This window comes from Procambarus clarkii, chromosome 37 (assembly GCF_040958095.1).
Source record: "Procambarus clarkii isolate CNS0578487 chromosome 37, FALCON_Pclarkii_2.0, whole genome shotgun sequence".
NCBI classification, from domain to species: domain Eukaryota; kingdom Metazoa; phylum Arthropoda; class Malacostraca; order Decapoda; family Cambaridae; genus Procambarus; species Procambarus clarkii.
In genome coordinates, this window is record NC_091186.1 from 25170305 (window position 1) to 25182663 (window position 12359).

At 41.1% G+C, this 12359-nt stretch overlaps 1 protein-coding gene across 11 annotated transcripts in view; it reads left to right on the plus strand.

Annotated features, from left to right (window-relative positions):
- Wdr62 (WD repeat domain 62) overlaps positions 1-12359 on the plus strand; it is a 231507-nt gene that overhangs the window by 177798 nt on the left and 41350 nt on the right. For all 11 annotated transcript variants that reach the window (XM_069337296.1, XM_069337295.1, XM_069337294.1 and 8 more), the window contains 6 exons: positions 3946-4159; positions 6572-6787; positions 7124-7306; positions 7557-7717; positions 8371-8506; positions 9358-9558. In XM_069337296.1, coding sequence (XP_069193397.1) covers positions 3946-4159; positions 6572-6787; positions 7124-7306; positions 7557-7717; positions 8371-8506; positions 9358-9558 — 1111 coding nt within the window. The remainder of the gene's footprint in view (positions 1-3945; positions 4160-6571; positions 6788-7123; positions 7307-7556; positions 7718-8370; positions 8507-9357; positions 9559-12359) is intronic.

Below are 12359 nucleotides of genomic sequence, written 5' to 3' on the forward strand. Positions count from 1 at the left end.
GCATGCCCTTACTTTATTGTTTGTATTGGGAACTATCTTTACTTAAATCTAAGTAACAGGCACATTCTCTCTCTCTCCTCTCTCTCTCTCTCTCTCTCTCTCTCTCTCTCTCTCTCTCTCTCTCTCTCTCTCTCTCTCTCTCCTCTCTCTCCTCTCTCTCTCTCTCTCTCTCTCTCCTCTCTCTCTCTCTCTCTCTCTCTCCTCTCTCTCTCTCTCTCTCTCTCTCTCTCTCTCTCTCTCTCTCTCTCTCTCTCTCTCTCTCTCTCTCTCTCTCTCTCTCTCTCTCTCTCTCTCTCTCTCTCTCTCTCTCTCTCTCTCTCTCTCTCTCTCTCTCTCTCTCTCTCTCTCTCTCTCTCTCTCTCTCTCTCTCTCTCTCTCTCTCTCTCTCTCTCTCTCTCTCTCTCTCTCTCTCTCTCTCTCTCTCTCTCTCTCTCTCTCTCTCTCTCTCTCTCTCTCTCTCTCTCTCTCTCTCTCTCTCTCTCTCTCTCTCTCTCTCTCTCTCTCTCTCTCTCTCTCTCTCTCTCTCTCTCTCTCTCTCTCTCTCTCTCTCTCTCTCTCTCTCTCTCTCTCTCTCTCTCTCTCTCTCTCTCTCTCTCTCTCTCTCTCTCTCTCTCTCTCTCTCTCTCTCTCTCTCTCTCTCTCTCTCTCTCTCTCTCTCTCTCTCTCTCTCTCTCCCCCTCCCTCTCCCCCCCCCCCCTCCCCCCCCCCCTCCCCCCCCCCCCTTTCCCAGAATGGGAACAGAAATTAAATTAGCATTTTTCTTCTATAAATGTTAGGTCGGATTTAATACACCATATTATAAACTTGATAACGGAATACATATTGTTATATATATATATATATATATATATATATATATATATATATATATATATATATATATATATATATATATATATATATATAGACAGTGACAGACCACGGAGGAAGAATTGAAACAGGAATTTCCTTAAGTACTTTCGTATTTAATAATACATCTTCCCCCTTTTGAAGATGTATTATTAAATACGAAAGTACTTAAGGAAATTGCTGTTTCAATTCCTCCTCCGTGGTCTGTCACTGTCACATGTTTCATCACGTGTTAATTTTCGTGATTAATATGTAGTTCTCAGTAAACATTGTGTCACATGGGCCGTTGTCAGTGTTACATTACAGTGGGTATAGTGAAGGCTTTGTCTCCAAGACATTGGCAGCCCCAGGAAGTTGGAGTTGCCTCAGAGAAAGTGGTGGTGTCGACGGTGGTAATGGTAGTTGTGGTGTGTGTGTGTGTGTGTGTGTGTGTGTGTGTGTGTGTGTGTGTGTGTGTGTGTGGCGGGTGTGTGTGTGTGTGTGTGTGTGTGGCGGGTGTGTGTGTGTGTGTGTGTGTGTGGCGGGTGTGTGTGTGTGTGTGTGTGGCGGGTGTGTGTGTGTGTGTGTGTGTGTGTGTGTGTGTGTGTGTGTGTGTGTGTGTGTGTGTGGCGGGTGTGTGTGTGTGTGTGTGTGTGTGGCGGGCGTGTGTGTGTGTGTGTGTGTGTGTGTGTGTGTGTGTGTGTGTGTGTGGCGGGTGTGTGTGTGTGTGGGGGAGGGGGGGGTGCCACACTGCTCTCGCCCGAACCCTTCACTTGCATCTAAAGGATCTTCAGGCCACACGTTTTTTTTCCGTAATTGGTGTGTGCACACACAACTCTGACGCCTGACTTGGGCGCGGGAGATTGCTGAGGGTATACGCAAGGTTGAAGGTGGGTCTTGTTGATTCCGTATAATGTACTCTCGTCCGGAATAAAGGGTTGGGGGTTTTGGTGGTGTTAGTGAGTTACTGTGTGGAGACCCCCTCTCCAGGTAAACTCCAGGTGTCGCCATTTTGGCTTTGTATTCGTTTTGTATTCGTTGCAACATAGTAATGTGCATACAGAAGCTGCACGATGATGAGTGCCGGCACGTACAGCTGGTATTCACCTAGTTGTGTTTGCGGGGGTTGAGCTTTGCTCTTTCGGCCCGCCTCTCAACTGTCAATCAACTGTTTACTAACTACACTAACTACTTTTTTTTCACATCACACACACACACACACACACACACACACACACACACACACACACACACACACACACACACACACACACACACACACACCAGGAAGCAGCCCGTGACAGCTGACTAACTCCCAGGTACCTATTTACTGCTAGGTAACAGGGTCCTTGACAACTACTTGCCACATAGTTCTTCCAGAGTCAATGTCAGAGTCAACTCCCTCCCCCACCTAGGGGCCTCCCACTGAATGGGATAGACCTTATCCTGCGTCCCACTGGATGGGGATAGATCCTCTCCTGTGCCCCGCTGGATGGGATGGACTGTCTCTTGCGCATCCTATGTCCATGTTTACTTGGCTTTGTGTTCTGCCACTCCAGTACAGGACATGTTTGGTGTCCCCCCATCCCCTACTCCCCACCCAAGTCTTCATGCCCCCCCCCCTACTCCAACCGCCCTATACTGCCGTCCAAGAGGGTATACAACTCTCACACTGAAGATTCGAGTCCTTGCATGGCTCAACGGAGCTTGTACTATAGTTTACAACTTACAACCTCTCAACCTACCTTTATCTTGCTAAATATTTCATTCTTGTTTACTTATCAGTGCCCTGAAGGTAAGCCACATTTTGTTTTCCCAATATCATATGACCTTTCATACTACGGTGTTAGGCCTATGGGGTGCTACCATGTGCCATGTGTTTGGGCTATAGGGTGCTACTGTGTGTGTGTTAATAATGGTGACGGTGTGCTGGGTATAGAGGAATGTCGGCCTACCAGTCACAGCGAGAGCTTCCTTTTGTGAAGCCTTTTGCGACCCTTATAAAGGCTTCTCTTCCCCCTGCCGGTGTTTTCTGTCCAAGTAGACGCCTGGGAGGAAGAAGACACTCACCCTCGGCAAAATGTGGGTGCTGGAGGCCTTTTACATCTAGTGGAGGCCTCTACTGGAAGTTTAGAGGTGTGGAGGCCACCAACACCACCTCAACACCGGATGGGTTCCTCTTGATGATCACTGGCGCCGATGACACCCTAACTGTCTGGAGATGATAGCGTTTCAACAGATGAATTGTGTCGGTGCTAATAGTTGATGATTGATGAAGATTAAGCCACCCAAGAGGTGGCACGGGCATGAATAGCCCGTAAGTGGTGGCCCTTTCGAGCCATTACCAGTATCAAAAGATGATACTGGAGATCTGTGGAGGCGCAACTGCACCCTGCGTGACGGGAGATGTCTCCTGGACCAAGTGTGGCGTGCTAATGTATACTCACTGATGCTTTGATAAGCTGGCAATGGTTGGTTTACCGCGTGGGAGGCAGTAATGAGAAATGTGTGCGGGTGGGTGGGTGGTGGTGGTGGTGGTGAAGGTCGGGTATAAGGTGTGAGCGAGCCCTCATGTTTAAGGCAACGCCACTTATCACAGGTCCTATAAGGTTGAAGCTATTCATCGCTAACCCCCCTTGCCGCTGCGCCTTCCTCCAGCTCTATATGTGTGCACGTTTTTCATTGTGACGGCAGCCTGCACTCTCTTCTCTCAACCTACGAAGGTCTACTCGTAACTTGACGTTTCTCTTCAACACGGCAGTAGTCAAGTTCAAGGACGTTTATTGTGACAATGAAATACATCTCTAAGGAATAGAGTAGCTTAGGTTAGTTCTATCCCCCCAAGGCAGTAGTCTACCAGTGGTGGGCCGTGTCCTGGGGTAAACTTCTGATAACCAGTGGTGTACACTCTTCCCCTTCATACCCTGCTCACACACATTGCAAATCTCTTCCTTCATTAACTGGGGTATTTCATCATGTTTTCTATATAGTACAAACCGTACATCAAAATATGTTAGCTGAACCAATTTTGACACAGTATTAGTTTTAGGAAGTAATCAGTTGTAGAGTAACGTAAGTAACTTGTATAACGTAAGTAACGTAAGTATTGTGTTGCAGGTGTACCGTAGTGTTGCTCAACTCGCGCAAGAACCGTCAACACCACCTGCAGAATGCCTCCCGCAAGACCATCACTTGCGTGGCGTTCTCTCCATGTGGGCGCTACCTGGCCACGGGGGAGTGTGGCCACCAGCCCTCTGTCAGGGTGTGGGACGTCTCCGACAGGTCCCAGGTGGCAGAGTTCCAGGGCCACAAGTACGGCATCTCCTGCGTGGTGAGTACTACTTACTACTCTGCTCAAACCCCATATAAGGGAAAGTACAAAGGGCTCGGGGAGTGGAAGAACTCCCAGAGCCCTCTGCAGGTATGCACCAGGTATCCCAGGGGTTACATTTATGTATCCATGTGTTTTGTTAGACTTTCTACAAGCTGTGTATTCTTGTATGCTACATGAAAACGTGGGAATAATGTATTCAGCGCAAGGTGAGATAATTATGAGGAGAAACGTGCTAAGCCAGTATGCTTTTGCTGTGAGTACTGAGTAAGTGACTACCGAGCAATACTCAAGACGGGACAATACCAGTGATTTAAATAGTGTTAGCATTGCAGTGGGGGTCTCTGGATTTGAAACGCTGTCGTTTCTCCATTTTTTGATAACGCCTCTAAAGGCTACCTTATTATCCGGGGTGTGATTCATTCGTCAGGCTGGAACAGCGGCGTCTAACAGCCTAGTAGCCCAGACCACCAACTATGAGACCAGGCCGCTGGGACATTGATTCCCGGACCCAACACTAGGTAAGCTAATTAGCCCTCGAACACACGCCATCACGGCTCTATGTCAAGAATACACCTTCCCACCTCCTCCTCTCTCACATTGTTGTCTAGATGTTCCATTCCTTGTGATCTAGCCGGGTATTGACCAAGGACAATGTTGTGTGAGAGGCATGTTGTGTGGTGGCTGATGCCAGGTGCGGCCCCACGTTCTCCCCTTCTCATAGGGGCGTCGCCTTGCTGGCCGCTCATGGTTGTGGTTACAGACGTGACCCTGCATATCCACCACGCCCGCAGGTGGCGGGCACTGATCACACACCTGGGGTAGAGGTTCCTTCCTTCTGTAAGATTGGTTAGTCACTCTCCTGCTGGGGTGATGGTGTGGGAGGACAAGGTCACGGTGGTGGTTGTTGCTGGGGTGATGGTGTGGGAGGACAAGGTTATATGTTTTCCTTGGCACTGGATTTGTTGTTTGGTGACTGGCTTACAAAGGTTTTATAAAGACCATTGTAGAGCAATGGTCTTCCTTCCTGCAGGTCGGCGTTCCATCCCCGACCGTCCAAGTGGTTGGGCACCATTCCTTTTCCCCGTCCCATCCCAAATCCTTCTCCAGACCCTTTCCAAGTGCTATTTAGTCATCATGCTTGGCGCTTTCCCCCTGATAGTTCCCTCCCTTTCAAGTCTTGGCAAAAGTCATAGCATAACAGTACCATGATCAAATAACAGTACCAAAATAAATGCTATGGAAACATATGCGCAAGTCATATCGTACTCGTGGTTCGCTAACGGATTTGAAATCCTGCCTAACCCAAACTAGACCAAACCAGACAAACCCAACCCAACTCAGCAAGCCAGGCCTACTAAGCCGAACCTAACTGTAGATATGGTTTTGTCAATCAAAAAATGAGCTTTGTCTGTCTTTGTGTACAATTTGATCATACCCCTCTGGATGTGTGAGAGGAAGAACAGGAATGTAACCAAAGTAACCGGGTTACACCCCCCCTCCCCCACGACGAGGGGGGAGGGTGATTTCAATGTGTTGGCGGTGATTTCAATGCTATAACAAGACTGATCTCATATCAGTGACTCCTGGAGACTATTGCATCCCACTGTCAGGCTCTTAACACGCATCCCAGGCTGTATAAACTAGCTTCATGAACGTCATTAGTGTTCTCGTTGTGACACCCAGAATGCTTGTTCATCCATGCTGGGGACCGATTTGAACGTTTCCCCTGTTCATTCTTGCAAGAACAAGGGGAAAACGTATCAAAGTGGACCCCTCCCCACCCCATCCTCCCGTGTAATCACTGTTCATAAGAACAAAGGTAAATGCAGAAGGCCTATTGGTCCATACGAGGCAGCTCCTATCTATAACCTCCAAATCCCACTCATATACATGTCCAACCCACCCTTGAAACAATCATAAGAACTTAAACAATCATAAGAACCAAAAACAATCATAAGAACCTTGATATAAATACCTTGACATAAATACCTTGATATGGTATTCACCAAGACTAATGCTCGAATACCAGGGTTTACGCTATGGTTGCACCAGTGACATTTGTTTAGTAGGTCTGATGGGTTTAGTGCAGAATATCATGTACATCAGATTATTAGTATATCTACAGCTTTCACTTTATTTATACTTACATAATTCAGTGTGCTCTAATACATCTTTAGCAACTGCAGTACTTCATATATGCATATTTATATATATACATTATATGCGGAAAATCCACAGAGAAATATGAAATGAGGTGAACGTTTCGGCTCTGTTAAAGCCTGTTAAAGGCTTTAACAGAGCCGAAACGTTCACCTCATTTCATATTTCTCTGTGGATTTTCCGCATAAAATGATCAGTGTTTTGTGATCGTCATTGCATATACATTATATATATATTCCTTTTCCCCAGGCATTTTCTCCAACCCAGAAATATGTTGTTTCGGTTGGGTCTCAGCACGACATGATTGTTAATGTCTGGGACTGGCGAGGAGGGATTAAAGTTGCTTCCAACAAGTTTTCCAGCAAAGTAAAGGCCATCAGCTTCGCTGAAAATGGCTCTTATTTCGTCACTGTTGGCAATCGTCATGTCAAGTTTTGGTACCTAGAAGTTGCACGAGGTTCCAAGGTGAGAATTGTTTTTATCAAGCTTAAAATGCTAAGATACTGAATTGTATTTTGTAATTATATAATCTTAGATATTAATATTTTATTTTATTTTTTTAAACACACAATTACAGTACTGTACCTGTAAAATTATACCTGGTATTAGTTGTGTAATATATATACCTTGCACTAGATATGGTATAAAATATCCATAAAAGTTGACACATATACCTGGCAGTAGATATGGCATAAATTATACATAGCAAAAGATAGATATAATGTTTTATACCTGGTAGCATGCACAGAATATGTAATAATTTCCAGTATTAATAAATAATGTACTGTATTTTCATTCTAGTTTAAGGAGCCAGTGCCTCTTACTGGTCGATCTGCTATTTTGGGAGAGCAGAGGAATAATTATTTCTGTGATGTTGCCTGTGGTCGAGGAGACATGGGAGATTCTACGTTTGCCATTACTAAGTCAGGCCTTCTCTGTGAATTTAACAACAGACGATTGTTGGACAAATGGGTGGAGCTTCGAGTGAGTATATTCCGTATAGGACAGAAGTTTAAATTCCTTCTATTTACTGTATTTAAGTAAAAGTGGTGTGTGTGTGTGTGTGTTCTATTTTCAAAATTATTGAATTAATAATATTAGTTCGAAAGAATTGTGAAACCTTAATTAAAATAATTTTGTACAAGTTGATTTAAACTTGCACACTTTTATTTGGTGCAAATGTAACTATTTTTATTTATCTAGAATTGATTTGTATTTATGTAAATATTTTCAGACAACAAGTGCCAATTGCGTGGTAGCTGGCGAGGGCTACATATATGTAGGATGTGCTGAAGGTATTATTCGTTGCTTTAGCCCATTCAACCTGCAGTTTGTCACCACTCTGCCACGAACTCATTACCTCGGTGTGGATGTATCGAAGGGCTTGAGCATCAGGTAAGACCCCCATGTCATATTAGTCGCTTCCTCTTTGTTTGCCTTAATTGAAAGTCTTATATCTAGCAATTCATATTGTGTACAGTTTACTTTCTTATTTTAAATTAATATTGTGTTTAATTATTTTATTAAGTGTAGTTTACTGGATGACAAAGGGGGACAGTTTTGTACTTGTTTGTACCTGTATACAATATGATAAAATGAAAGGCAACAAATGAAGGTGCTTGCTTGTTGTGTGGTTAAAGTTTGACTGTATCCTTAGTAAATTTAGCATAATTTAGTTACAGGAGAATGATTCATACATAGAGCATTAATACCATATTATCATGAACAATGATGTGAATAACAAAGTACTGTACTCACATTTTGTAATAGCATGAAGCTTTATATTATCAGAAATAATTTTCCTGCAGTATTTATGTGAATTATTTTTTTTCTGTTTGATGTGATATTAAGTGTTTTGTTTAAGTCATTAAATATAATTTTGATTACCGAATTATTTGTAGTGGATTTGAAGACATATTTGTTAAAATAAGTATAATTAATGTTAATTTTATACTGTACTAACATAAAAGTTGTAACTAATAATGTCCTAATTGAAGAGGAATGTAGTTTAACATAGTCATAAGACTGACCCCAATCTTTTTGTACAGCCACATGGCCACTCACCCCAATAATGCCAAGTACCCTGACACCATTGCCATAGCTTTTGATGAGAGCAACCACAAAGTGACGGCAGTGTATAACGACCACTCTATGTATGTGTGGGACGTCAAGGACATTAAGAGGGTATGTATTTTGTGCTATTGTTTTTCTTTCCCAAAGTAGTCCTAACTTTTGTCTTGTATCCCAAGCAAATTGAGCTGCGTGAGTACTTGGAGCATTTAATAAATGTTCTTTTACAAAAATCTTTGAAGATTTTAGCGTAAAAGTTGTGCTACATTATACCTTATGAACCCTAAAGCAAATGTCTCTTGTTTCTGGCAAGTTGCAGGCTGCAGTAGGGTCAATTTGATGCACTAAGTGTTTTGCTTCAGATACACCATGGTTGGCTTACCAATGTACAGTACTTCATTTTCTAAATAAAGCCAGCGGCTCCTTAATCTTTTAATTCTGCAATTTGGAAAATATATATAATGTTCTTCAGAATTTGTAGATTCAATACAAAAGTTGATCATTATCATCATATGTGCAGAGCAGTGCAATGGTCAAGGATATAAGTATTCGTATTCCAGGGACCTGCCCGAAATGCTACGCATACTAGTGGCTGTACAAGAATGTAACAACTCTTGTATATATCTCTTGTAAAAATAAGTAAACATTGTTTTGTTGGGAGAGTTTACATGCATTTTTTTGGTTTTACGCATTTCTTTTTTACGTTTGTGGTGAAGAGAGAGATTGAGTTTAGAGAGAGTGACTGAGTGATTGGGTGATTGAACTGTAACTTCCTCTTGGTAGTTTTTTTTGGAGGGGGTGGTGGATTTTTTGAGTGATTGTTGTATCGAAAAGAATTGAAAAATTGCTGTGGTGTGGAACAGGAATCTTTCTCTGGGGCATCCTTATGTAACTGATCAATATCCAGTTCTTTAAATCGGTTTACAAATTTGAAAAATATTTAATATAAACGTTGTTTTTTACAGGTTGGAAAAACCCACTCGTATTTATACCACTCTGCCTGCATTTGGGGTGTGGAGACATACCCTTCCCAGGGTGAAAGCATTAAAGGAGTGATGCCTCCTGGCTCTTTCATCACCTGTTCCTCTGATGACACCATACGTGTTTGGAATATTGATCCTGCCATGTCCTCGAATACGTTATACAAGAGGAATATATACAGCAGTGTAAGTAGAGCATATTTTGTTATCTCATGTTTTATTTTTTATAATGCGAGTTCTAGCATACTCGACACTTGCTTCTAATATGAAAAGTGATCACATTCATTTGGAAATAATATATGCCATATGTCATGCGTTATGCTATTGTGGAGAATGGAAAATGGAACATGAAGGAGGAACTCTTATTTCTAAAGAAGATCTATGAGCGGCACCCAAAGTTATATACCTGGACGAACGGAAAAATTTACAAGGACTGAACAGAAATTTCAAGAGAGCTAGGGATGAAGAAAAGAAAGGATGTAGCCAATACATAAACCTAGCCCCATATACTAGAAACATAACCAAGCCTAAAACTACTGAGTAACTTGTATTTCAAGAATAAAATACTGTAACGAGATTAAAGGCAGACAACCGCTTAATGGAGATCGGTTGAGATGTGTGACAAACTAAAATGAGATACCAAATGCAGAGTTTGTATATTAGAGATTGGCAGTTTTCTGCATCAAACTCGCCTTGGCCTTTACAACAAATCGTGTAACATCTAAATATATCCAGGGTACATGTGAGTAATAGGTTTATGGATCTAGTGGACAAAGCAGCTGGCCCAGATGGGGTACCAATTTTGATTTTGAGAAAATGCTCTCAGAGAGCTCAGCTGTTCACTACAGAAATCCTTTAAGCATCTTTACAAGTAGAAAAGCTAGTAGATGTTTAAAAATGCCAAATATCTTCCTAATGTATGAAAAAGGTTGAAGAAGACGACACATTAAACAGCAGACTTGTAAACTATTTACTGGTTAACTAGTAAAATAGAACAATCACTTAGAAAACAGTCAAATTGAAATTGGAAGAATGTCAAGAAGGGATTGCATAATATCAGGCAGTTTGGATTCAAAATAGGAAAATTGTGTGCGCCAAATTTACTGAGCTTTCTCAATAGTCACTGAGCTAATGCAAGACTTGTGTGTGGACTGTAGCTATTTAAACTGAAAAAAAGGCTTTTGACCGCTACATCAAAAATTATTTTAAAGTTTTAGTACATATTAATAATACAAAAATGTTTAGAGGGTTCAAATAAACTGGATGAGTGAAATTAGTTGTCTCGTAGAGTTAGATACTAGTGCCAGTAATGTTCATTGTGCACATGAACGAATTTCTTGAGGGGGCTACAAAGTTGTGTGTATATGTAGACAGATGATGCAAATATACTACTAGGAATAAGAGAGATACAAAAGACTGCTGCTATTCTGAACAACGTAGAAAGAATAGGGGCAACGAGGGAAAAATGGTTAATTAGATAAATGTAGTTAATCCCCATGTAATGGCATTCAGAATAATTGGAAATTGACCACATGTAGCTTATAGATTACTATAATTGTAGATTATATGTAGATATGTAGCTTATAGATTACTGCATATGTCAAAACACTAAACAATTGGGTTAAGGGGGACCTGCAAGTGATCATTATAAGTAAACTATCACCAGAGAATCACAACAAACACACAGTTTAAAAACATGGTGGCAAATTTCTCCCAAAACAATAGGAGCTATGAGAAAATTCTAGAGTTTCTTTAATATTCCTAAACTAGAAGTTAGAAAGATGAGAGAAGACAGGATCACCGCACATGCGATCAGGAGCACTAAAGAATAATTACGAGGAGGAATTCATTACACGTGTAGCATCTAGAATCAAGTGATAGATGGATTCTTGTGCCAAAACTACTGGCTAAAATTATATATTGAAAAGTATATAAAAGTGGGACACCATGAGAATAGCTCTCATCCTGTAACTTAAATTAATATAATTGTAATAAAATAATTATACATAGCTTGATAATACACTACAGTACATAGAATTAAAATTACGCAGGTAATATTTGCAGTATAATTCACTTATAATTCTGAACATATTTTAATGAATGGTTTTAAGACTTTCTGTAGAAAATTAAACATCAGTTCACCAGACCACACACTGGAAGGTGAAGGGACGACGACGTTTCGGTCTGTTCTGGACCATTCACAATCGATTTGAGAATGGTCCAGGACGGACCGAAACGTCGTCGTCCCTTCACCTTCTAGTGTGTGGTCTGGTCAACATACTTTAGCCGCGTTATTGTGACTCATCGCCTTCATAAACATCAGTTCACTATTCTTTATTGATGAGTAGCTCAGTTGTGTATTGTAAAGGTAGGTTGTTTCTAGTTAGGCTTATTTCATTCAGTTGAAGACAAGCTAAACATAGCTTTTGAGCTTATAATAAGTTTGCATTTGAAAATAAAAAAATGAATAATATTTTTACTTTGTAATTATAACAAAAGAATCTCTCTCTTGCTTGCATTGCTTTTGCAATTTCCAGGCTCCTGAAGTGGTAATTTATTCTTATGCTTTATTGCTGTTGTTTAATGACAAACATTTTTATTTCCTTTTTCTCATAAGAAAAATGACAATATAAGTGAAAATAAACTTAGTGAGAAATACAGTACAATATTAATATAAAATAAATTAGAGAGAGGTAGGCCATATTGGATTTAATGATAATGTTAGCCTAAAGCATTTATGGTTGTTACCCTCTCCCCCCCCTCCTCCTCCCCCACCAACACACACACACACACAAATGGCTCAGGATAAGTCAATTATATAGTGAAGAATTAATTTTTAGCAGAAATAGACCAAATTGAGAATACTACTTGTTGTGACAAAAATTGTGACAAAAATTATTTTTGTCACAAAATAGTTAAATGTATGTATTTAATAGTTATCATTGACTATACCAGTACAGTACCATAAACCTATACAGTACAACCTC